This window comes from Carlito syrichta, unplaced genomic scaffold (genome assembly GCF_000164805.1).
Source record: "Carlito syrichta isolate Samal-C Ts95f unplaced genomic scaffold, Tarsius_syrichta-2.0.1 Scaffold305164, whole genome shotgun sequence".
NCBI classification, from domain to species: domain Eukaryota; kingdom Metazoa; phylum Chordata; class Mammalia; order Primates; family Tarsiidae; genus Carlito; species Carlito syrichta.
Genome location: NW_007249260.1, coordinates 298125 through 325267, shown reverse-complemented (window position 1 = coordinate 325267; position 27143 = coordinate 298125). Strand labels below are relative to the sequence as shown.

Below are 27143 nucleotides of genomic sequence, written 5' to 3'. Positions count from 1 at the left end.
TGGCACTGCAGAAACAGATCGCTCCGTCGGTCACTCTCACTTTCCGGGGAAGGGAGGGGGCGACATGGCACCACGGAGCGCCGGACGCCACCGGAGGCCGAGAGGGAGGCACTCTCCATCCCTGGAAGGTGGCCGGGATGAGGGACCCCTTGATACCCGCAAGCGGAGCCCTGCAGCCCACGCTCAGTAGGAGTTCAGGGCCTGCTTGGAGCGGCGCTTCATGTGCAGGCGCTCGTGGCGCAGCAGGTCATAGTTGTGCGTGAAGCTCTTGACGCAGTAGCGGCAGCGCAGGGGCCGCGCGGCGCCCGGCGCGTGCAGGTGGCTGCGGTGGCGCGCCAGCTGATCGCGCCGCGGGAACGCCTTCCCGCAGTCACAGCACGGGAAGGTCAGCGCAGTCTCAGCCTCCGCCAACGGCTCCTCGTCCCTGGGCTCGCCCGGTTTGGTGCCAGCGGGTGGCAAATGGATGCGCCGGTGGGACAGCAGGTGCGCATGCAGGCGGAAGCTGCGCCCGCAGGCGCCGCAACGGTGCGGCTTCTGCGCGTGCGCCGCGCGGTGGCCGTCCAGGTCCTCGCTGTCACTGAACAGCTCCCCGCACACCGGGCACTCGTGCGGCTTTTCCTGCTGCCGGCGGCTGCGCAGGTGCCGGATGAAGTTGACTCTCCAGCGGAAGACCTTCCCGCAGTTCGGACACACGTAGGACTTCCGGGAGGCCTGCCCATCAGCCCCGGGATCAGCGCCGCGGTGGGGACCCGGGGGTCCACGTGGCTTCTCCAGGGGGCGCACCGGCTCCTCCGCGCAGTACGGGCCGTGCTGGGAGTCTTCGTCCCCGGAGCTGGACAGCACGATCTCGATGGACACCTCCTCGTCCAGGCTGTGGTCGAGAAACGGCGGGTCGCCCCCAGCTATGAGAAAGCGGCAAGCAGGTCAGGGGCACTGGACTCCCATCCCTGGAGCCCAACCCAGGAGTCAGAAAGGATCAGCTCCGGGTCCACCAACTCACACTTTTGCAACGCTTCTTGGTGACCCGGGTGCCAGGCCAGCCCTGCAGGGGCATGGGTGTAACCTGGGAGGAGAAACTATTAATATGGGCCAGGCTTTTTCCAGAGCACCCTGGCACGCCTTTTTTCTCCTTCCCCCTTCCCAGCCATTTTACTCCCGCCCTCATCCTGTTTTTTTGTGTTTTTTTCTAGCCACTAAGACTTCCCTAAGCTCTAAGAGTCTGTGTTTATCTGTGTAAAGCCTTGATCATTTACAAATCACGTATTGCCACCTGATTTAACCAGGCACTCAGGATCCGTCAGAGGCCTCCTGAGAGAGGAAGAACCTGCATTCTGCACATGGAGTTCCAAGTCGGTGTGCTGGGCACTTAATGCTCCAGGTGGAGCAGGTTTAAAAACTTTGTAACTGACATATAAGGGACACAACTCCCCTTGGTGTCCCTGGAAACAAAACCGGTCAAGGCCAGCTTATTGCAACATGGTGAGGGATTTGAGGACAAAAGACCCCAGAGCAACCTAGATAAAAGCTAGCACTCTCTACCCTCAAGGGAGTCTTGGAAATCACCTGTACTGCCTTCTCCAGTGTACGCTTTGGGTTCAAGCTAAGCTCCTTCCTTTACTTTCCATGAGTTGTCCTTGAATGAGTCAAGAGCCTGGTCTTGGTACGGGTTGAGGGTCACACCTCTGGGAAGAAACTTTTCACTCTCCCAGGAGTCACCTGGCAGTGCTGGGTCTCACTGGGAAGCTGTCCCTCCCCCTCAGGCCATGCTCCCTTAGACCACCACCATCACAGGACTGCATTAGACTCCTGACACACACAGCCCCTTTGCTCCTGGTCATACCCACTGACATACTATTTGCCACGTCACACACCTGAAGAAGCCATGTATCTGTGCCAGGGAATAAGCTGATATGGTGCCTGGGCCCCGTGGGGCTGCCTGAAGTCAGGGCTGCCCAGGGCGGCCAGGTCCTCTGCAGTGTCTCCCCTCTCATTATCACATGTCCAAGGCCACCGGCAGTGATGGGTAGATGCCCTGGGCCTGCTGACCTTGACTGAAACTGGCTCAGTAGAAACTGAGTCTATGATGTAGGAAGCATGGGGAGGGTAAGCAGCAGGGAGCCTGGCCTGAAGGCCCAGCTGGCATCCCAGAACCTACCACCCAGTGGCCTGTTTCCCCACTTCTGTGAGTGTGGATCTTATGTCTATAACTCGTGGTGGTGGGGCTGGGCTCTCCTAGACACCAGATGAAACATGGTTTGGGGAGGGCTCAACGACAGAGAGGAGGGCCACAGGTCAGAAAGGCACAGGGCATGCAGAGTTGGATAAACAGAAGCAGGGCAGTAAGACCTAGGCTAGGGAGAGAGATGGTGCACGGGAAGACCTGGACTACAGAGAGCAGACGGAGAGCAGACAGCAGGCAGGAGGACCTGGGGCTAGAGAGAGACAGGGGGCAGGAGGACCCGGGCTATGGACAGTAGACAACAGGCAGGAGGATCGGACTAGGGAGAGCCCTAGTCCCAGGCTAGGAAGAGCAGACGGCGGGCAGGAAGAACCTAACTAGGGAGAACAGATGGCAGGCAGGAGGACCCGGACTAGGGAGAGCAGACAACTGGGGAGAGCAGACGATGGGCAGGAGGACCCAGGCTAGGAAGAGCAGATGGCAGGCAGGAGGACCTGAGCTCAGGGAAACAGATGACCAGCAGGAGGACCCAGACTAGGGAGAGCAGACGGTGGGCAGGAGGACCCAGGCTAGGGAGAGCAGATGACAGGCAGGAAGACCTGGGCTATGGAGAGCAGACTGTGGAGAGCAGACAGCAGGCAGGATGACCTACTACAGAGAGCAGACAACGGGCAGGAAGACCCAGGATATGGAGAGCAGACAGCGGGCAGCAGTGGAACCCACGAGGGCATCTGTCCCTCAGGTAGAAGATGAAGGTGGTAGAGCCAGGGGGCATGTCACCTGAGGCATGGGTGAGGGCCTGTTCAGAACCCACACAAGCTAGGAGAAACTTTCAGATGAGGACAGGGCTGTGCTGGCCAGATGGCTTCTCTGAGCTTGGATCACCCCATCCATAAGGTGAACATGACAGTGAAGGGGCACACAAGGCGTGTGTGGGATCTGCTCTATGGGCCTGCTGGGTGGCCAAGAGAATGGTATTAGTAACTTTTATCAGCTATCTATGACCAGATACTTGTTCAGCAGTTTGCTTCGGTTAATTGCGAGTGGAGTTAGGTGCAAGAAGGAAAAAGGGCTAAGGTGGACTGCTAAGCTCTCTTGTTCATTAAATGGGTGAGCAGATGGAATTATGACAGCAGACATATGTACATATGAGCTCAACTGGGGCCCCTGAAAATTCACACATTGAAGTCCTAACCCTTGGTACCTCAGAATGTGACTGAGACAAGACCTTTCAGGAAGTAGTTAAGGTGCAAGAGGTCATATGGATGGGCTCTAATCTAGTATAACTGGTGTCCTTATAAGAAGAGTACATGTGGATGCAGACCCAAACAAAGGGAAGACCATGTGAGGACACAGCAAAAAGGTGGCTATCCACTAGCTAAGGGGAGAGGCCTCAGGCGAGGCCAACTCTGTTGATGCCATGTCCTTGGACTTGGAGCTCCTGAACTGTGAGAATATATGATTCTGTCATTTGAGCCACCAGTCCCTGGTATCATGTGGGGGAAGCCCTAGCAGAGTGACACAGTACACATGGGACATCGCCTCAAATGAGCTAAAATGACAGGATTAGATACATAATTCCTGTAAATTCACAACAGTGCTGCTATGTGCTATTAACAGGACAGGATGAAGGAAATTCCTTGAAGACAGCAAGTGGATGAAGAGATGAAGAGATACTTCCAGTGTGCCCGAGATACCAGAGGACGAGCAACCAAAGAGGCCTCAGCTCAGCCTGGGATGCACAGGAGGCCATGTGTGCATGCGTGAGTGCATGTGATGGTGGTGTTGGGGGAAGACTGAATTGGCTGTCAGTTTAATGCTAGGGAAGACAGGAAAGATTTATTGGTCTAGGTGCCAAGACACACATTAAATCATCGAATACAAGGCAGCTATAACTCTTATCTCTGTTTTACAGATGAAAAATTTAAAGCAGAGAAAGGTTGTTGCCCAGGTTTCAGGAGAACTGAGCCCAGTGGGGGGGTGGGCGGGGGTGGGTAGAGACAGCCTCTAGTCATATGAGTAGCAAGTGGCCAGATTGAGCCAAGCGCCACGGGCCATAGTGGCAAAGGTACACTCCTAGGCTACAGCTGGCACTCAATAAGGGTGCTCTAGGGGCTGGGGGTGAGTGTTCCCTGTGAGCTGGGAGGAGAGAGAAGGCAGGGAGGCTAGAAAGTTGAATGTAAGAAACCACAACAACAAAGGGTTTATACAAAATATAAATATCCTTGTAAAGTTGGGATGGGGAGGTTTTCTTAAGACAGAAAACCAAGAAGATAATAAGCAAATGTATTTATGTTTAAAAAATGTAAACATGCCTGGTGCAGTGACTCACACCTGTAATCCTGGCACTTTGGGACGTGAAGGCAAGAGGATTGCCTGGGCCCAGGGATTCATGACCAGCCTGGGCAACTCGGTGAGACATCATCTCTACAATATATACAAAAATATTAGCTGGGCTTGGTGGCACGGGCTTGTAGTTCCAGCTACTTAGAGGACTGAGGTGGAAGGATCACCTGAGCCCAGCAGATCAAGGCTGCAGTAGCCATGAGCGTGCCACTGTACTCCAGCCTGGGTGATAGAGTGAGACTCCAACTCAAAAAAACCCCCCAAAAACAAAAAGTAAAAAACATATGCTGCAAGACACATAAAATTTAAAAACACGGGAGAAATGATGTATAAATATGCCAGATGTGTCCAGGTGTAGTGGCTTACATCTGTTATCCTAGCACTTTGGGAGGCCAAAGTGGGAGGATTACTTGAGCCCAGGAGTTTGAGACTAGCCTAAGCAATATAGCGAGACCTTGTCTTTACAAAAATAAAAATAAGAACATGTAGCCAGGCATGGTGGTTCCCACCAGTAATTCCAGGAACTCAGGAGGCTGAGGTGGGAGGATTGCCTGAGCCCAGGAGGTCAAGGCTGTGCTGAGTTGTGATCGCACCCTGCACTCCAGCCTGGACAACAGAGCAAGACCCCAACTTAAAAAAAAGTAAGAGGCAATAGATTGAGACACATCATTTCAGTTTCTAGGAAAGCAACCATGGTTGGTAATATGGATACAGGATACGAGCATGGGTCTGGGCTTGGGGCCTGCGCTCAGGGCTCTGCTCTGCCACCACAGCTCTGGCACTGGACTCTGAGCAAATTTGTGGTGACTCTGAGCAAAACTGTGACCCTTCCCAGGGTCTCAGTGCCCAGCTGCAAAGCAGAAACATCACAGAAACCACAAAGAGCCACGAGAAAACACGACCTGGGTGCAGTGCTTATGACATACAGCTTCACAAATGTGAGTGAGGAATGGAAAAAAAGAATTGGAATAGTAACCAGACAGTTCACAAAGGAGACACATAAGAAAGCTCTCCTGCCTCCATGGCAGACACAGTGACACTCATCTGGCAGCATCCCAGGGAGTGTGGACAAGAGAGGTGGGCTCTCACTGGCTATCTGGCGTGGGCTGCCAGGAAGTGTTTGTGGAGGGCAAGCTGGCAGAAGCAGCTCAGTAAAAGGCCACTCTGAAACCTGTGCCATGTCCCCCCTTCTGGGAGAGCAGCCCCTGGCTTCCTGCCATTTCAGAGCAGGGTCTGTCAGTGCCTAGCAAGGGGACAATGGAGCTGAAGCCACCTGTTCATGGATACTCACTCATCTCCCTCACAACATGCTAGGGTAGAGAAACCAGAAAAGATTCCAGAGGCAGCACAGCCCCACCCTGCCTGTGTGGGCAACATCCTCAGCATGCAGGGGCTCCTGAGAGAGCTGGAGGGACACAGTGCTGTGGGAGTGGTGTCATCCTTCCACACCCACCACATCATCCAACCTTTGTCCACATGCCACAACCTGCATGGGATAGGCAAAAGCAACACAGGTCTCCCCTTCAAAAGTTCCATGGGTGAAGTGGGCAGTGTGTGAGCCGGTCTCTAGAGCTGCAGAAAACTACAGTGACGTGTGGGCTCCCCAAGAATCAAAGACTTCATTCTGTTGAGCTCAGTAGCTCATACCTGTAATCCTAGCACTTTGGGAGGTCGAGGAGGGAAGATTGCTTGAGCCTAGGAGTTTGATACCAGCCTGGGCAACATAGTGAGACCTTGTCTCTACAAAATTAACAAAAAAAATTAAAAGGGTGTGGTGGTGTGTGCCTGTATTACCAGCTCCTCAGGAGGCTGAGGTGAAAGGATCACTTAAGTCCAGGAGGTCAAGGCTGTGGTGAGCCAAGATCGTGCCACTGCACTCCAGTCTGGGCGACAGAGGGAGACCCCAACTCAATAATAATAAAAAATCAGAGACTTGGCATTCAGAAAAACTTCTAACCCTGGGGATGTTCAAGGTAGGAACACTTCAGTCTCTGCCCCTGGAGTGGATGACCTGTACCAAGATGACTCAGTCTGCACAGTGGCTGTCCCTGAGGGCAATTTCCAGAAGGCCCTGTAACTTCCACATTCCAGAAGCCTCTTTAATTCCAATTCTCAGATTCCATGCTAGGATTCCAGCTTCCATACTCAGGGAAGAAACACACGACACAGCGAACAGCACTCTACTAGCATCTGCCTCAGCCCACCCGGGGAGGGAGAGAGGGCCTGGCATCAGGCGTAAACCAAGAAAGACTAGTAAGACTGAACCAGGCCAGCAGCTGGCATGCTACAGCTGTTGTCCACGGGGGTCTTGGAGAGTAGTTCTTAACTGTACCCCACACACATGTGCAGAGCCAGTCCCACACATATGCGCACCACAGACACGTATAGCAGACTATACAGGTACACATTCACACGTACATTAACACATGCACACGTGCACACACAGCACACATACACACACAACTGCATTCAACACCACCACCCTCACACATGCATACCACATACACGTACAAGTCTGCAGAAGTGTACACCCATGTACACACACATACATGACGTGCACATGTGCATTCAACCCAACCACCTCCACACACGTACACCACATGGCACAGGTGCACACCTGTGCACACACGCCTACACTACGCATGCACACAACGCATGTGCATTCAATACAGTCACACACACAACAGACTGTACAGGTGCACACCCACACCCACTACACATGTATACAATGCACATACACATTCAACACAACCACCCCCACGCATGTACAACACACAAGGATGCACATTCATGCACACACATGCATTCAACACAACCACCACCACACATACACACATTCATGCCACACAGGTGCACCCCCCCACATCCCTCCCTTACCTGGGCAGGAGCTCTGAGCTGGCGCCCCCTGCTGGCAGGTCTGGATCTCGGGCACCTGCAGCTCCTCCCGTTTCCGTCTTTCATCCGTCTGGAGTGGCTGGAGACTTGAAGAGTCTTTCCAGAGAAAATGCAAACAGGGGTTGACTAGTACCTGCAGTGCCACCCGGGCAGCATCTCAACTGGCTGCGCTTTGCTCTGAGGGAGGCCCCAGCTCCCCACTGGGCCTGGTGCAGGGTGGCCACTCAATGTCTCCTAAGAGAATGGCCTGGAGGCAAACAGGCCAACCTCACGAGTGCAGATTCTGGAACCACACAGAACCAACACAGACTCGGTTTTGCTCCTCCAGAGACCAGCAATGGTCCCAACTCAGTGGTTGTGTCCACTTTCAGGGGTGGCTCTCTAGACATCCCCACAAAGTCCTGCACACAAACAGTGTGTGCAGTGCTGATGAACCAGGGATAGGTGGGAGCCACTATGCTGCATCACACCATGCCACACCACTGGAGGCCCTGGAGGCTTTTTTGGGGGACAGTGCACCAAAACTTCAGCTGCCCCCTGTGGCCCTAGATCTCAGGGGAAGGGGGTGGGGGTGGCTGCTGATTCCCTGAAGGAGCAGGTGCCTCACAGCACCATGGTACGGGGGTCATAGACATAGCCCAGAGGACTGGACACTCCTGGTCCCAGCACTGCTCCACGCCTGGTGTCCCCACAGCACCCCCAAGTGCGGGCAGAGGACTGGACAGGTGGAGTCCTAGGCTGTGCCCAGGCCCAGCTGCGAGGAGACACCATTCACATTGGCTCATCATGAGAATTTAACCTCACTCCTACCAGGGGCACTGGGCCATCAGTATCAACCAGGTGCTACCTATGAGCAGAGGAGAAAGAAATCCTATCCTCTCCTGGTCCCTGGTAGGAAGCACAGTCCCCAGGCCTGGCAAGATCAAGGCACCTTCACTCTTTCTGGAGAGGTAGGGGTCAAGGCAAGATTGCAAGGCCAGGATGGAATGTGGGGGGGACAGAGGAGGCAGTGGGGACTGCAAGGGAAGCTGGGAAGCAGCCCACCTCTGGCTGCCCACCCCACCCTGCCCATTCACTACGGAACCATCACTCACCCAAGGAGGAGGCCGGGGGTGCATCCTTCCCCAGGAGGTCCTGCAGCTCTGGAATGCGTGTCTCATGCTCCTCTCCCTGAGAGAGATCCAGCTGGGCAGCGGGGTCATCTGTTCACAGAAGACAGGGTACATGTCTGTTATTAGTGATCTGCTCCTGCGGGCAGCCTGGTAGGTCCAGAGAGGGAGGAGGGACAGCCCGGGGCCACAGCACAGTCAGGGCCACATGGGGATTTGGGGAGCAAAGGGCTGGAGCTGGCAGGAGAGGGGCACTGCACTGGGAGAGCCTTGGATAAAGAGTTGTGGGCCTGGGTATCTCTCTGAGGTCTGGCAGTTTGCAGCAGGAGTGAAGGGACCATGAATAAGGAGGACACAGAGAATGGACACAAAGACCATGTCAGATGTGGTTCCATGGCAGCAGCCAGGGAGCCTGACCTACACACGGAATCACTCGGACAAGAGCCGCTGTGTGCAGACAACCCGGGTCAGGGCTGGGGCTAAGCAGAGATCTCCTGCGTCCTCGGTTCCCTGGTCTAAGGGAGGAGGCTGGCTCCTACTCAAGTGAGGCCCCCAGCTCCCTGGTGACAGAGTGAAGGGAGCTCTCAGTCTTACTTGGAGGCATTGAGACCCCACAGTCCTCCCCAATGATGAACTCTCCGTAGAAGCCAGTCTGGGCAGGGTCTAGGAGCGACCAATCTTCTTCAGAGAAGCATAAGATCATGTCCTTGAATGGAGAAACCCGGTTCTGAAACACAGGAGAGCAACAGGGATGCCTTAGTCCAAGGGCAAGCTACAAGTCCTAACCTACTTTGGCTACTGTATCAAAATACGAACAAAATAAATGTGGCTGGGTGTAGTGGCTCACACCTGTAATTCCAACACTTTGGGAAGATCACTTGAGTCTAGGGGTTCCAGAGCAGTCTGGGGTAACAGAGTGGGACCCTAGCTCTACCAAAACCAGAAAATCATTCCTCACAGTTCTGGAGGCAGGAAGTCCAAGATCAATGCACTGGCAGATGGGGTATCTGGTTAGACCTGCTCCTTGTTTTAAAGACGGCCATCATCTAATTATAGCCTCATATGGTGGAAGGGGCAGGGAAGTTCTCTGGGGGTCTCCTTTATAGGGCCACTGGTCCCATCATCATGAAGGCAGAGCACCTCCCACACCATCATGTGGGAAGCCAGGATTTTAACATATGAAGAATTTTGGGGGATACAAACATTCAGTTCATAGCATTCTGTCCCTGGTACTCCCAAAATTTACATCCTTGTCTCAGGTAAAACAAATTCATTCCATCTCAATAACCCCAAAACTCATTCCAGCATCAACTCAAAAATTCAAAGCTCAAATTCATTTAACATCACCTAAATCAGACAGGGAGGACTCAAGGTGTGATTCTACCTAAGACAAATTGCTTTCCAGTCAGAAGATAGGCCTAGGACAGACACTCCCACTCCAAAAAGGGAAAAACAAAAGAAGAAAAGGAGTGACAGCTACCAAGTAAGTCCTAGACCTGCAGTCAAGCAACGTTAACCCAGAAGCCCAAAGGGTAATCCTTTTGGACTTGATGCCCCACTCCAGACCCTCTGTGCAGGAGGGCCACCTTCCACAGTCCCTGGATGGGAGTTGGGACACCAAGGTCTTGGGTGGTCCCACCTCTGTGGAAGCTCTGTGTCTCATCCTCTGAGGTCTAGGGCTCCTTTGGGCTGGAGTCATGCTGGTGACTCTATGAGTCTGGGAGTACAGGGAAAGCTGACGGGGTTCCCTGCTTGCTGGAGTTGCAGCTGGGGCTATGAGCCCTGGGCCTGCAATGGGAGGAACACTGCCTTCGGGGTCATTCTCTCATTGTCTGGGACAACAGCTCCTAGTTTAGACCCCATTAGCTGGTCACCTGGCCACCTTTGTGTTCTCGCCTAAACATGCCATCTCTCTCTTTTCAACCTAGATAGGCTGAGAATCTTCCCAGTCTTGTAGTTCTGCTTCCCTTTTGGCCAGTAATTCCACCTTTAAATCATTTTTCCCTTCTCACATTTTACAGGCTTCACCTTCAAACCCTTGCTTAGATATTTCTGCGGCCAAATGTCCGATTTCATCACTTCTGAGTTCTACCTTCCATTAAACACTAGGCTTCTGAGTTCTACCTTCCATTAAACACTAGGATGTAAACACAATTCAGCCAAGTTTTTTGCCACTTTACAATGAGGACAGCTTTTCCTCTAGCTCCCAATACAATGATTGTCAATTCCATCTGAGATCTCACCACAACAGCCTTTACCACCCGTGTATTCACAACCATGTACACATACAAGGTCTGACAATTAAGTTCATGAACTAATCCTAGGCTGCATACACCTCATTGCTGAGTATCACTACAGTCACCTTTGAAGTACTCCCCTTGGGACACTCTGCACCAACATCAGTGCCTAGTTCACCCATCGAAGCAAGTTTGGAACTCTTTTTCTGGATTGGCCATCAGAGCTGTTATTGCGAGAATGTCAGAGTTTGAATTAGAGTAACAAACAAACAAATTTCTTGTTAAACTTGGCAAGAGTGGAAGTGAAATCAGGGACATTTTATTCTAAGTTTATGGGCATAATGCCATGAAGAAAATGGCAGTATAAAAATGGATTAAACATTTTTCTGAGGGGAGAGAAAGTGTCACTGATGAAGAGAGGTCAGGATGGTCAGTAACAAGCAGAACTGACGAAAACATTGCAAAAATTAATTGAATTGTGTGTCAAAATCATCAGCTGACTGTGAGGAGAATAGTAGATCAAATAAACATCGATAGGGAAACAGGAAAATCTTAACTGAAAATCCTGGCACAAAAAAGGTGTGTGCAAAAATGGTCCTGAAGGAGCTCTTGCATCACAACAATGCACCAGCTCACCCAGCAGTGTCAGTGAGGGAGTTTTTAGCCAGTAAACAAATAACTGTATTGGATTACCCTTCCTACTCACCTGATCTTGGCCCAATGACTTTTGCTTTACCTGAAGATAAAGGAAACATTGAAAGGAAGATACTTTGATGACATTCAAGACATCAAGGGGCACATGACGACAGCTTTGATGCCCATTTCAGAAAGAGTTCTAAAATTGCTTTAACAAGTACATTAGGCATTGGCATCAGTACATAGCTTCCCAAGGGGAGCATTTTGAAGGTGACTATAGTAATATTCAGTAACGAGGTATACAGCACGGTTTCTAGGATTAGTTCATGAACTTAACTGTCAGACCTCGTACACAAGCGCATAGGTATTCACAGCCACTCAGGCATTCGCAGTCACTTAGGTATTCACATCACTCAGGATGCCAGCATGGCTGGTTCTGATGAGGATCCACCCCTTGCTCCTAGATGCCATCATTTCACTGTGTCCTCACACGGTGGAAAGGGCAAGGCCACTCCCTCAGGCCTTTTAAATAAGGGTTTGCATTCCATTCAGGAGGGCTCTGCCCCATAATCTAGTCATCTCCCTGAAGCCTCACCCCTTAATACCACTGCCTTGAGGGGTGGGCTTTCAACATGAATTTTGGGGTAATACACAGCACTAAGGGAGGGAGAATGCAGCAGTGGTGTACCAGGTGAAGACTAAAGACCACCGGTATGCCTGTCAACAATAACTGATTAGGTAAACCCGGGTCACCCTACAAAGGATGATCACTCGTGCATTAGGAAAATGGAGGGCCACTCCTTTTGGGCAGGAATCCTCTCCAAGATGTGTTTAGACAAAAGGGCATCCACTCCACAGCGTGTGAGGTGTCTAGAAGTCAAGTAGGTCAGCGCTTCTGAAGGGGGAGGGCAAGTACAGCAGGGAACCCTTCACATACTTTGAATCATGGACCATGGGAATGTGTCAAAGAACTAATCTTAATTTTTTTTTTTTTGGAGTCTCACTCTGTCACCCAGGCTGGAGTGCAGTGGCATGTTCACGGCCACCGCAACCTTGACCTGCTGGGCTCAGGAGATCCTTCAGCTTCAGCCTTCCAAGTAGCTGGAACTATAGGCATGCACTACTATACCTGGCTACATTTTTGATTTATTGTAGAGATGAGGGCTCGCCAAGTTGCCCAGGCTAGTCTCAAACCCGTGAACTCAAGCAATCCTCTTACCTTAGCCTCCTAAAGTGCTGGGATTATAGGCATGAGCCACTGCGTCCAACCCTAATTTTAGTTTTATTAATGGTGGTATACTCATATAAGACAAAGTGATCAGAAACATAAAGAAGTTCTTCACAAAAGTAAATTGGAAAGTACTCCAAAACAAGATTTTTGTGGGGGGGGGGGAAGAGCAACTTATAGGACTTTTGTATTACTAATATCTGTGAAAACCAAAATGGAAACAAGATAGAATAATTTATTTTAATTTTATTTATGTATGTATGTATTTATTTATTTTTTGAGTTGGAGTGTCACTCTGTCGCCCAGGCTGGAGAGCAGTGGCACGCTCACGGCCACCTCAGCATCAACCTGCTGGGCTCTGGTAATCCTTCTGCCTCAGCCTTCCAAGTAGCTGGAAGTATGGGCACGAGCTACCACACCCAGCTAATTTTTTATTTATTGTAGAGATGAGGTCTCACCAAGTTGCCCAGGCTGGTCTTGAACCCGCAGGCTCAGGCAATCCACTAGCCTTGGCCTCCCAAAGTGCTGAGATTACAAGCTGAGCCACTGAGCCCGGCCAGATAGAATAATTTTTAAAACAAGTGGCTGGGGGCAGTGGCTCACACTTTGGGAGGCCAAGGCGGGAAGACTGCTTGAGCCCAGGAGTTCAAGACCGGAGTGGGCAACACAGCTAGACCTCATCTTTACAAAAAAATCAAAACAATTATCTAAAGTGTGGCTCATGCTTATAGTCCCAGCTACTCAGAAGGCTAAGACAGAAGGATGGCTTGAACCCAGAAGGTTAAGGCTGTAGTGAGCCATGATCATGCCACTGCACTCCAGCCTGAGCAATAGAGCAAGACCCTGTCTCTAAAACAAAACAAAACAAAACAAAACATGTAGCCTTATACCTGCCACTTCTAAATCTCTGGAGGCCTGCCAGTTCCCACCACATGGCTTCCAGGGTGACAGGGACAGGAATGGGGAACAGGGCTGGGAAGATGAGTTCTCCATGCACGTCTCCTGGTAACTCTGGACTCTTCCTTCCCCCCCATACACACTTTTATTTTTTAAACTAAAACCTAGAAGATATAGAGTATAACACCATACACATGTAGGGTATACAACCCCTCAACTAGACATACCAAATCAGCAATCTGCCCTTTTACACTGCCACCCCTCACACATATGGCGTGGGTAGGTTTAGCATTCCCAGGATTGCTGTGTCCTGTGGACACCGTGATATTTCCCTCAGCATATAGCTTCTGAGAATAACATTTGCATGATTTCTTGAGCACAGGTGTTCTCATCCAAGGTGGATTCCCCTCCCCCCTGTCCAGGAGATACTTGGCAATGTCTGGAGACATTTTTATCACAACTGGGGTGTGGGTGCTCCTGGCATCTAGTGGGTGAGGCCCGATGCTGCTCAGCACTGTATACTGCATGGCACAGTTCCACATGACAAGGAACAATCCAGCCAAAATCAACAGCACCGCCAGTGAGAAACTACAACACCCAAGCACTTTAACACTCGTTCAACACTCATCTAGTGTCTTCTGAATTATGAAACAGTATTACCTTTCCAAGAAAAAAAAATTATGAGGAGTTGCCCAGGTGACTCAGAGAAGCAGACAGGACTGAAATTGATGCCATAGAGTGTTTTGATGGGCCCCTAGAAATTTTGTTAAACATAAATTGTGTCTTTAGGCCAGGGGCGGTGGCTCAAGTCTGTAATCCCAGTACTTTGGGAGGCTGAGGCAAGAGGACTGCCTGAGCCTAGGGGTTCAAGACCAGCCTGGGCAACATGGCGAGACCCTGTCTCTACAATAAATCAAAAAATAAGCCAGGTATGGTAGCACAAGCCTATAGTTTCAGCTACTTGGAAGGCCGAGGTTGAAGGATCACCAGAGCCCAGCAGGTCGAGACTGCAGTGGCCAGGAGTGTGCCTCTGCAATCCAGTCTGGGTGAGAGTGAGACTCCAACTCAAACAAAACAAAAACAATGGAAACAAAATGCCCATGTACCCCCAGTAAGATAAAGACTGTAGTGGTCTTGGGTTTTCTGACACATCAAGGGGAGTCACAGGTGGGGGGACTGTAGGCTCTGAGCTTCGCCTGCTCTCAGTGCCCCCTTCCCAGCCTGCATTCTGAAGATAGCGTTTAATATTCATGCATGCCTTTTAAACTCCCATGACACCCGAATGTAGCTTGAAATGATATTATGGCATTGTCTTCTATGTTCTTAAGTGTTAAACTTGCTCTTTACTCACCAACATGTTTAAGATTTCTTCAAGTCTGTATGTACATGAAACAAGTATATCAGTGACTTAATGTGTACCATTCACCGAGTACAGATGATTTTACCCACTCTTTGTTGATAATAGTTTTTTATCTAATATTTTGCTATGTTGAGCCATAGTTGAATGAGCTCCCTTGTCTGCCCCGTCCATGTGCAAGTGTCTCTGGTGTACATGTGCAGGATCACTAGGCCCTGGAGCACACGTCTTCGCCAATACTGAATATTCCCACACCACTCTTCACATATACTCCAAGAATCCACTCCCACCAGCAGCACATGGGCACTCCAGTTTTCAACACCTTGCCAACACTGCGTCCTGTCAGATGCCTGGGGGTTCAGAGACACCCTTGGTGTGTGGCAGCCATAGCACTGTGACACCCCATTCTTAGATGATGCCCCTTCATGGGCTTATTGGTCAACTGGGTTTCATCTTGGTTGAGATACTAATTTATTTTCCTTGTCTATATTACTTTTTTCTTTTTTTTTTAAGTCAGAGTCTCACACTGTCATCCAGACTGGAGTGCAGTGGCATGCTCATGGCCACTATAGCCTCAAACTGCTGGACTCAGGTGATCCTTCTGCCTCAGTCTTCCAAATAGCAGGAACCACAAGCATGTGCCCCCACGCCTGGCTAATTTTTTAATTTATTGTATAGACAAGGTCTTGCCAAGTTGTCCAAGCTGATCTCGAATCCCTGGACTCAGGCAATCCTCTCGCCTCCACCTCCCAAAGTGCTGGGATTGCAGGCATGAGCCATTGCACCCAGTTATATCTCTATTTTATTTTTATTTTTTTCCCCACGCTTGGCTAATCTTTTATAGAGACAAGGTTTTTCTATGTTGCCTAGACTGGTCTCGAACTCTTAGGCTAAAGCAATTCTCCCGCCTCAGCCTCCCAAAGTGTTAGGATCACAGGTGTGAACCACCACACCCAACCTGAACATATAATCTTTTCTTTTCTTTTTTTTTTCTTGAGTCAGGCTCTTGCTCTGTCATTCAGGCTGAAGTGCAGTGGCACTATCACAGCCCACTGCAGCCTCAACTTCCTTGGCACGAGTGATTCTCCTGCCTCGGCTCCTCAAGTAGCTGGGACTGAAGGCTAATTTCTTAATTTTTTGTAGAGATAGCATTGTGCTATGTTGCCCAGGCTGCTTGCACTCCTGGTCTCAAGCAATAATTCCATCTAAACCTCTCAAAGTGCTGGGATTACAGGACTGAGCCACGACACCCAGCCTATATTTCTATTTTCTAATGGGTTGTGTTTGCTATCTTTTTAAAAAATGGCTTGTAGATTGATTTATTTATTTGGTCTTGTTTTGTGGCCCAGGTTGAAGTGCAGTGGTTTGGTCAAAGTTCACTGCAACCTCCAACGCCTGGACTCACGCAATCCTCTCACCTCAGCCTCCTGAGTAGCTGGAACCACAGATATTCTCCATCATACCCAGTTAACTTTTTTTTTTTTTAAGTTGGAGTCTCACTCTCTTGCCAAGGCTGAAGTGCAGTGGCACACTCATAGCCACCCCAGCATTGACCCGTTGGACTGAGGCAATCCTTCTGCCTCAGCCTTCCAAGTAGCCAGAACTACAGGCAGGCACTACCATGCCTGGTTAATTAATTTTGTATTTATTATAGAGATGAGGTCTTGCCTAGTTGCCTGGGCTGGTCTTGAACCCACAGGCTTAGGTAATCCACTCACCTCAGACCTCCAAAATGCTGGGATTACAGGCTGAGCCACTAAGCTTGGCCAGCAAATTTTTTTGTAGAGACAGGGTCTTGCTAGTTTCTCAGCCTAATCTCAGACTCCTAGCCTCAAGTGATCCTCCTGTCTCAATTGTCCAAGGCACTGGGATTACAGGTATGTGCCACCGAACCCAGTCTGGCTTGTAGTTTTATTTATGTATTTATTTGTTTATTTCTTGAGTTGGAGTCTCACTCTGCCGCCCAGGCTGGAGTGCAGTGGCATACTCACAGGCACCCCAGCATAGACCTGCTGGGCTCTGGTGAACCTTCCACCTCAGCCTTCCAAGTAACTGGAACTACAGGCACATGCTACCATGCCCGGCTAATTGTTTTATTTTTTATTTTTATTGTAGAGACAGGGTCTCGCCAAGTTGCCCGGGTTGGTCTCGAACTCACGGGATCAGGCAATCCACTTGCCTCAGCCTCTCTAATGCTGGGATTAGAGGCTGAGCCACCAAGCCCAGGAGGCTTGTAGTTTTAAATTGTGGATATAGTTCACTATTGAGATAGAAAGGATAACATTATTTCAGTTTTAAAATGCAAAAAAATCCAAATGTGTTTCAATCACATTATGATGGTAGAAGTAATCAGTAATATTAGTGGTACAGGATCAATTACAAGAAAGTGTTTAACAAACTAATATGGTAATAATTTTGGTGAAAGAGCTCTGAAGTCAGAAATGTGATTTGGGAACAAAAATAGGCTAATACAGAAGAGAAAAATTTAATCCATCAAAAAGAACAAAACAATGAGGAAAGAGAAGGATGATTTTTAATCCAGTGTGCCTGATATAATGCTTAACTATTTAGAAATACAAGTAGATTCTTAATCATAATTAAAATAAGAATAAAAACTTAAAGAAACAGCATAATATTTTTTAAAAAGGTCTTTCAGGAAGTAAAAATTTTAAAAAGATGAAAAAAATGATCGGCAGATGTTCCACACAAAAAGTAAAAATAAATATCTGCAGTAATAAAACAACTTGAATGAAAAGGCAAATGACAAATGAGAACAAACATCTATCATTTATGAAAGGCCAAGAGTAAACACAGGACCATATAACACAATGTTTCCATTCCAACAGAAGAATAAAACAGACCAAGAAAGTAACTAAAAACATCTGAGAAAAAAGATAACCTTCACTAATGTATGAAAAATGTACATAAAATACCATTACCAACCATTACCTCAAGGAAGATTCAAAAAGAATGGTCATGATATTTCATCAACAATCATCCTGTCATACATAAAAATGTCACATTAGAAACACTTTAAATATCACTTTAGGCTGGGTATGGTGGTATGGGCCTGTGGTCCTAGTTACTTGGGAGGACTGCTTGAGTCCAGGAGTTTGAGACCAGCCTGGGCAACATGACCCCCCTGAAAAACAAACAAAACAAAGCAAAACCATCTTAGACTAGAAGCCAAAATTCTTACAACCCAATATTAGAAAAAACCCCTGGAATCTTCAGAAAAGCTAGTAAATTTAACAAGGTTGCAGAAAATATGGTCAATACATAAAAATCAATTTGTATTCCTACCTATTTGTGACAAAAATGTAGAAGATGAAATATATTTTTAGCCAGGCTCGGTGGCTCAGCCTGTAATCCCGCGCCTTTGGGAAGCTGAAATGAGTGGATTGCCTGAGCCTGCGGGTTCGAGACCCACCTGGGCAGCGAGACCTCATCTTTACAATAAATCAAAAAATCAGCCGGGCATGGTAGCGCATGCCTGTAATTCCAGCTACTTGAAAGGCTGAGGCGGAAGGATCGTCGGAGCCCAGCAGGTCGAGGCTGCAGTGGCCGGGAGTGGCCACTGCACTCCAGTCTGGGCGACAGAGTGAGACTCCAAGTCAAAAAAAAAAAAGAAAGAAAAAGAAATATATTTTTAAATTACCAGAATATTTACAATAGCATTAAAAGTTTTGAAATTCTTAAAGAAAATGTTTATAAAATATGTGCCTGACCTGAACAATGATGAACTAAATAAGCAGAAGGATCCGACAAGCTCCTGAACTGGAAGACTCTGTATTGCTTTTTTTTTTTTTTTTTTTTTTGAGTTGGAGTCTCACTGTCGCCCAGACTGGAGTGCAGTGGCACGCTCCCAGCCACCGCAGCCTCAACCTGCTGGACTCTGGCGATCCTTCCGCCTCAGTCTTCCAAGTAGCCGGAACTACAGGCATGTGCTACCATGCCTGGCTAGTTTTTGATTTATTGTAGAGACGAGGTCTCGCCAAGTTGCCCAGGAGGATCTCGAACCCGCGGGCTCAGTCAATCCTCCCCCCTTGGCCTCCCAAAGTGCTAGGATTACAGGCTGAGCCACGGACCCCGGCCGACTCTGTATTGTTAAATGTCAATTTGCCCCCACACTGATCTATAGATTCAGTGCAGTCCCAGATAAGAACTCCAAGAGGCTTTTTAAAGAAATGGATGAGCTGCTTCTAAAATTTGTATGGACATACAAATCTCTTAAAATAGCCACGAGAACGCTGAAATCCAAGAATCAAGTTGGAAGACTCACACTACCCAACTGCAAAACATCCTATAAAGTCACCATGGTATCTGCATAAAGGATCAAAACATAGACCAGTGTAACAAGTAGAGCCTAGATGACCAGATACATGTGGACAACTGATTTTCAACATGGATGACAAGGCAATTTGATGGGAGAAAGAAAAATCTTTTCAATAAATGGTGCTAACACAACTAAATATTAACATTAAAAAACAAATGACCCTCATACCACACACAAAAAGTCATTTGAAATAAATCAAAGATCTAAATGCAAAACTTACAATTATAAGACTTCCTGAAGACACAGATATAGGAGAAAAATCTTTGTAGACTTGGGGAAACAAAGATTTGTTAGAACACAAGAAGCATAAAATCATTTAAAAAACCAATAACTGGATTTCATCAGAATTAAAGATGTCTAACCTTTAAAAGAGACTATTAAAACAATGAAGAGGCAAGAACTGACAAAGGATTTTTATCCAGAATGTGTATACCTATGTATACACACACATACTCTTTTAAAAGTTCTAAAACACAGTAAGACAACAAGCAACCCAAATATAAACAGGTAAAAGATGTGGACCCTTCAGAACAGAGGGAGAAGAAATGGCTCACAGCACATGAAAAAATGTTCAACTTCATTAGTCAACAGGGAATTACAAGTTAAAGCTACAATGAAATGTCTACTTTAACAGCCAAAATTAAAAACAAAAAAAGACAAAATTAAGAGTTGGTGAAGACATGGAGAAACTGGAGCCACTGGTAGAAGCGTAAGTGGTAAACCACTATAGAAAGAGTCAGCCCTTTCTGCCCACGGACACCGCCAAGGAAGCATCATTAAAGTCTCTCTCCCCATCACCATCAAGTCTAAGTCAGAGTCTCCTAAGGAGCCCAAACAGCTGTGGAAGCTTTTCACTGGAGGGCTGAGCTTCAAATCCACTAACGAGAGCCTAAGGAGCCATGGGAAATACTCATGGACTGCATGGTAATGAGACCCAACCATCAAGAGCTCCAGAAGCTTTGGGTTTGCCACATATGCCACTGTGGAGGAGGTGGATGCAGCCATGAATGTGACATCACACAGGTGGGTGAAAGAGTTGTGGAACCAGAGGGAGCTGTCTCGAGAGAGGATTCTCAAAGATCAGGTGCCCACTTAACTGTGAAAAAGATATTTGTTGGTGGCATTAAAGAAGACATTGAAGAATATCATCTAAGAGACTATTTTTAATAGTTTGGGAAAATTGAAGTCATTGAAATTATGACTGACCAAGGCAATGGCAAGAAAAGGGGCTTTGCCTTTGTAATCTTTGACGACCATGACTCCGTGGATAAAACTGTCATTCAGAAATACCACACTGTGAATGGCCACAAATGTGAAGTAAGGAAAGTCTTGTCGAAGCAAGAGGTGGCTAGTGCTTCATCCAGTCAAAGAGGTCGAAGTGGTTCTGGAAACTTCGGTGGTGGTCGTGGCAGTAGTTTCAGTGGAACTTTGGTTGTGGAAGAAACTTCGGTGGTTGTGATGGCTTTGGAGGCAGCTGTGGTGGTGGCGGACATGGTGGCAGTGGAGGTGGCTATAATGGATTGGGTAATGATGGAAGCCGTTCTGGAGGTAGTGGAAGCTACAGTGATTCTGGCAATTACAACAACCAGTCTTCAAATTTTGGACCCATGAAGGGGGGAAACTTTGGAGGCAGAAGCTCTGGCCCCTATGGTGAAGGCCAATACTTCACCAAACCACAAAACCAAGATGGCTATTGTGGTTCCAGTAGCAGCAGTAGCTATGGCAGTGGCAGATGATTTTTTGTTGTTGTTGAGTTGGAATCTCACTTTGTCATCCAGGCTGGAGTGTAGTGGCATGCTCACGGCCACCGCAGACTCGACCTGCTAGGCTCAGGTTATCTTTCCGCCTCAGCCTCCCAAGTAGCTGGAACTACAGGCTTGCACTACCCTGCCTTGCTAACATTTTTATTTATTGTAGAGATGAGGTCTCGCCAAGCTGCCCAGGCTGGTCTCGAACCCCTGGGCTCAGGCAATCCTCTCCACTTGGTCTCCCAAAGTGCTGGGATTACAGGTTTAAGACACCATGCCCAGTTGGCAGACAATTTTAGTTACTGATTACTGGGAGGAAACAAAGCTCAGCAGAAAGGGAGAGCCAGAGAAGTAACAGGGAAGCAACAGGTTACAACAGATTTGTGAACTCAGCTAAGCACAGTTGTGGCAGGGCCTAGCTGCTACAAAGAAGTTAAGTTTAGACAATATGGGCAAAAACTGGAGGACTACATTTGTAACTAATTGTATAACATGCTATTTTAGTTTCTGTTCTGTAGAAAATGTAAAGCATTCCAAACAAAGGTTTTTAATGTAGTTTTGGGGTTTTTTTTTTGCATCCATGCTGTTGATTGCTAAATGTAGTCTAATCATGATGTGTCTTTAAAAAAAAAAAAAAGACTGGGCTCAGTGGCTCAACTTGTAACCCCAGCAATTTAGGAGGCCGAGGCAAGTGGATTGATTGCCTGAGCCCAAGGGTTCGAGACCAGCCCAGAAACTTGGTGAGACCTTGTCTCTACAATAAATCAAAAAACTAGCTGGGTGTGGTAGTATGCCTGTAGTTCTGGCTACTTGGAAGGCTGAGGCTACTTGGATCTCTGGAGCCCAGCAGGTCGACTCTAGGGTTGCTGTGAGTGTGCCACTGCACTCCAGTCTGACCGACAGAGTGAGATTCCAAATCAAAAAAAAAAAAAACAAAAAGGTCAGTCATTTTGCATATGGTTAATCATACAACTTAACCTATGACAATTTCACTATCAAGTAATTACTCAAGAGAATGAAAACATAGGTTCACAGAAAACTTATACATGTTTATAGACACTTCATTCATAACAGCCAAAATTGGAAGTAACCCAAATATTCTTCAACAGGTTAATGAATAAACTAAGTGTGATACATTGCATGATGGAATACTACTTGGCCATCAAAAAGAAACAACCAGCCAGATGCAGTGGCCTATAATCCCAGCACTTTGGGAGATGGAGGTGAGAGGATTGCCTGAGCCTAAGGGTTTGAGGCAACATGGTGAGACCTCATTCCTACATTAAATAAATAAATATACCTGGGCATGGTGGCATGTATCTGCAGTTTCAACTACTTTGAAGGTTGAAGTGGAAAGATCACCTGAGCCCAGCAGGTCAAGGCTATGTGCTACTGTACCCCACTCTGAGCAAAGGAGTGAAATTCCAACTCGGGGTGGGGGGAGGAACACCCTACCAATACACACAACATGAATAGCACTCAGATCACTGGACTGCACAGGAGAAGCTGACACAAAAGACCACATACTGTATAATTCAATTTATATAAAATCCTAGGCTAAGAAAAGCCCATCTGTAGTGACAAAAGGAGTAGCAGTGATTGCCTGGGCCTGGGGCATGGCTTTATTGGAAAGAGACTCGTGGGAAGTTTTGGGGTGATGGAGATGGCCCATATCTTCACTAGTGATGGCTGCATAGCTATCTATACACACCTGTCAAAAATTCTGTAAACTTTACACTTAAAATAGGTGTATCTTATACCAGTGATAGTTCAAAAATGAAATTTAAAAAAGTAAAAATAAGATGAGTAAAGTGGCTCACTCCCGTAACCCCAGCACTTTGAGAGACAGAGGTGAGAGGACTGCCTGAGCCCAGGGGTTCGAGACCAGCCTGGGCAGCTTGATGAGACCTCATCTTTATGATAAATAAAAAAAATCAGTCAGGCATGGTGGTGTACACCTGTAGTTCCAACTACTTGGAAGGCTGAGGAGGAAGGATAGCCTGAGCCCAGCAGGTCGAGGCTGAGGTGGTCATGAATGTGCCACTGCACTCCAGTGAGACTCCAACTCAAAAAAAAGTAAAAATATACACAGCCAGTGGTTTACACCTGTAATCCCAGCATTTTGGGAGGCCAAGGAGGAAGGATTGTTTGAGCCCAGGAATTTGAGACCAGCCTCTGGGCAACACAGTGAGGCCTTGTCTCCACAAAAAAGTCAGATGCATGCCTGTAGTTGAGTTACTCGAGAGGCTGAGGTGGAAGGATCAACCAATCACCTGATCCCAGGAGGTCAAGACTGCAGTAGCCTTGATTATACCACTTCATTCCACTCTGGGTGACAGAAGGAGACTCCAAATTAAAAAAAATTTTTTTGAAGTAAAAATATAGAGACCATTAAAACTCATCATTTTAGTGAAGATTTTAAGTGTTCATCTTTAAAAAAAAATCTATGGACAACTATATATAAGTTGTACACAAATATCCTGCCAAAAATCCCTTCAGACCCTGTCTCCTGGCCATGAGAGTCAGGCCCTTTGGTACACACCCTGGATGCACACAACCAGAGAGTGTGCCCTGAGTCCCACTCTAAGTTGGTCCCATCTAAGTGAAGGCTACATCACAACTGTCTTTCTAGTCTTCAGGACTATCGACTGCCTGACAAATACTGAAAACCGAGTAAGAAACGTTAGAGGGGAAAAACTTGACAAGAAGAAATGATGTGGGTGATGGCTATGGTAACTGTACTGTGGTTGGTTATGTGAAAAATTGCCCTTATGTTCAGGAAACACACCTGTGGTATGATAAGGGTACAAATGTCTGCATCTGACTATCTAAAGATTCAGGGAAAAATAAACTGGAAGGGAGGGGTGAGTGAGGGAGAAAAATGAATGAATGAATTAATTAATTAATGGGGAAAGTGAAGTGAAAGATATGTAGAAGTCTATGACATTCTTACAATCATCCCCAAATTTGAAATTAATTCCAAAGAAAACAATTAAAAGGCCGGGTGTGGTGGCTCAAGCCTGTAATCCCAGCACTTTGGGAGGCCAAGGCGAGAGGACTACCTGAGTCCAGGGGTTTAAGACCAGCCTGGGCAACTTGGTGAGACCTTGTCTCTACAATAAATCACAAAAAATTAGTCAGGTGTGGTGGCATGTGAATGTAGTTCCAGCTACATGGAAGGCTGAGGCAGAAGGATCGCCTGAACCCAGCAGGTTGAGGCTGCGGTGGCTGTAAGCATGCCTCTGTACTCCAGCCTGGATGACAGAGTGAGACTCCAACTCAAAAAAAAAAATAGGATACCTCAAAAACCCTAAATGTGCATGGGTTTAGAACAGGATCCTCTTGCCTGCATGCGTGCTTTACCCGGGCATCGTGGCAAAATGCAGATCCTGACCAGCAGATCTGGGCACCCAAGAGGTTGCATTTGAAGTTGCCCTCAGTGGCTTTGTTGCTGGGAAGAGGGCAGTGAGGGGAAAGCTGTCTTCCTGGCTGCTCCGCAAAATGGAAACAGGCCTAGGAAGTCGCTGGGCCTGCTCATGCTATGGGAGACAGCCCAATGCTGGGTTCTCAGTGGGGAAGGGGTAGCAGTCATTCCAGAGAGGATGGAAGTTTCCAGTACTGACAGCCCCTGGGGGAAGGACAAGCAGAGGGGAAGGTTGTGCAGGAGGAACTGGGAATGAACATATCAGCAGAAGGGGGCCTGCTTGTCCCTGGGACCCTTGGTCAGTCAGGGTGTGAGAATCTACCTGCTATGGTCTGAACACAACCCCACCCCCCATTTCTAGTATTGGAAACTTAATCCCCAGTGTGGCCATGTGGAAAGTTGGGTCTTTATGAGATGGCTGGATAATGAGGTCTCTGGCTCAGGAGTGGATTAATCCATTCAAGGGTTGGTGGGCTAGTGGGCTGATGAATGGGTTATCCTGGGAGTAGAGCCCATGGCTTTCTAAGGAAAGGAAGAGACCTGAGCAAGGTGAGAGCGTGCAGCCTCTCCCCATGGGACGGCTCAGACACTGAAGCCCCAGCAAGACCTCCTCACCAGGTACCCCCTGACCGGGGCTTTTTGGCCTTCGTACCTGTATGAAGTTTCTTTTCTCTATAAAGTATACAGCTTCAGGTATTCTGTTATAAGCAACAAAAAATTAACACACTGCCCCCAGCTGAAAACAAGATAAAGCTCAGTGTGCAAGGATAGGCATGGCACCATGGAAGCAAAGTCAGGTCCCAGGCCCAAGGGTGGAGCCACCCTCAGTCACTGACAAGACCCACACAGCCACTCAGCAGGATGCCAGAGAGCTTTCAGGTCACGTGGAAAGGCTCATGTGTTAGGGAGAAGCAGAAATAGGCCAGAAATCCACAGCAAGATCCTGGAGGGGCACAAATGACACAGAGAGAAGCCCAGAAGGAGGTCACCACAGCCCCAGGGCTGCTCACATGGCTGGGAATGAGCAGTATCTTTTCACTTTATAAGTTTTGCCAGTTTTCACCATAGAAGGTTGAAGAAAATAAATAAGTCGATTTCAGATTTAATCTTCAGAGGAGGCTTTTGTAATTCCTCCCATTAAGTACACCACTCATAAACAAACCCAAGACAATTCTGAGGCTGAGAGTGGGTGGTGGGATGGCCAGGGACCTTGGAGCCACATGGCAGGTTCCCTGGTTTTTCTTCCTGTCATGTATTTCCAAGATTTGAAGCCAGAGGAGCCAGCAACCAGGAAATGCCAACAGGCACAGCCAAAAAAAACAGGCCCCAACCGAAGCCTGCTCCCTCAGAAACAGAACCCGGAAAAGGGCCACCCAGCAAGACATATAATACCTGCTCTGCACCAGCTAAACACCACAGAAAAAAACAGCTCTCCTCACCAGACCAGCAGAGAGTGAGAGGGAAGCCTGGACTTCCACCTCACCAGGCTGCAACGAGGCATTCTGACACCCCTGCTGGGGTGGCCTCGGAGGAGGTCACAGAGCTGGGACTTCCACCCCAGTTGGCTGATAGCAAGCCCCTGACAAAGGTGCCAGTGGAGACCAAGTGGGGGATCTGGCTTCTTCTTTCACCAGGAAGTAAGGAGTTGTACACCCTGCCCTTCTGCTGGAGTGATGTCAAAAGCAAAATAAGGCTGGGCGCGGTGGCTCATGCCTGTAATCCCAGCACGTTGAGAGGCCAAGGTAGGAGGATCACTTGAGTCTAGGAGTTTGAGAAGAGCCAGGCAAGAAAGTGAGACCTTGTCTGTAAAAAAAAAAAAAGAAAAAAGAAAGCCAGGCGCAGTGGCTCAGACTGTAATCCCAGCACTCTGGGAGGCCAAGGCTAGAGGATTGCCTGAGCCCGGGGATTCGAGACCAGCCTGGGTAACTTGGTGAGACCTCGTCTCCACAATAAATCAAAAAATAAGCCTGGCATGGTAGGGCATGCCTGTAGTTCCAGCTACTTGGAAGGTTGAGGTGGAAGGATCATCTAAGCCCAGCAGGTCGAGGCTGCGGGGGCCATGAGTATGACACTATACTCCAGCCTGGGAGACAGAGTGAGACCCCAACTAAAACAAACAAATAAATAACTGAGTGTAGTAGTGTGGGTCTGTAGTCCCAGCTACTCAGCAGGCTGAGATGGAAGGATTGCCTGAGCCCAGGTTGAGACTGCAATGAGCCATGATTGTGCCACTGCACTCCAACCTGGGAAACATCATGAGAACACAACTCAAAAACAAACAACAATAACAACAAAACAAACAAAAAACCCAGCTAAACCAAAGGTTTACAAAAGATCCAGAGTCTCATAACATATAAATGCCTAAGTGGATAGCCAGGTACCATGGCTTATGCTTGTAATTCTAGCATTTTGGAAGGCTGAGGTGAAAGGACTGCTTGAACCCAGGAGTTCAAGAGCAGTCTGGGCAACATAGCAAGACCTCGTCTCCACAAACAAAGAGAGTCAGGCTACTTGGGAGGTTGAGGTGGAAGGATCACCTGAGCCCAGGAGGTAGAGGCTGCGGTGAGACAGGATTGTGCCACTGTACTCCAACCTGGGGACAGAGTGAGACCTTTACTAGAAAAATTTTAAAACACAATAACAAAAACAAATATGTGGAAAACCAAATCACTACACCAAGAACCAAAAAAGATCTTTTATTTATTTATTTATTTTGAGTTGGAGTCTCACTCTGTCACCCAGACTGGAGTG

At 48.0% G+C, this 27143-nt stretch overlaps 2 protein-coding genes across 2 annotated transcripts in view; one reads left to right on the top strand and one right to left on the bottom strand.

Moving 5' to 3' along the window:
• Window positions 1-183: 183 nt before the first annotated feature.
• Window positions 184-27143, bottom strand: part of ZNF496 (zinc finger protein 496) — a 48121-nt gene continuing 21161 nt past the window's right edge. Inside the window, exons 5-8 of the mRNA XM_008061246.2 lie at window positions 9124-9256; window positions 8515-8622; window positions 7403-7516; window positions 184-902 (exon numbers count right to left, since the gene is read on the bottom strand). Coding sequence (XP_008059437.1) covers window positions 184-902; window positions 7403-7516; window positions 8515-8622; window positions 9124-9256 — 1074 coding nt within the window. The remainder of the gene's footprint in view (window positions 903-7402; window positions 7517-8514; window positions 8623-9123; window positions 9257-27143) is intronic.
• Window positions 20000-20959, top strand: LOC110595911 (heterogeneous nuclear ribonucleoprotein A1-like). Its single transcript, XM_021714023.1, has one exon. It carries the CDS (start codon window positions 20418-20420, stop codon window positions 20829-20831), a length of 414 nt encoding a protein of 137 aa, XP_021569698.1. The 5' UTR covers window positions 20000-20417; the 3' UTR covers window positions 20832-20959.

Excerpts from the sequence above, each read along its gene's own strand:
- LOC110595911 (XM_021714023.1), top strand. The coding sequence starts at position 20,418 with ATGACTGACCAAGGCAATGGCAAGAAAAGGGGCTTTGCCTTTGTAATC.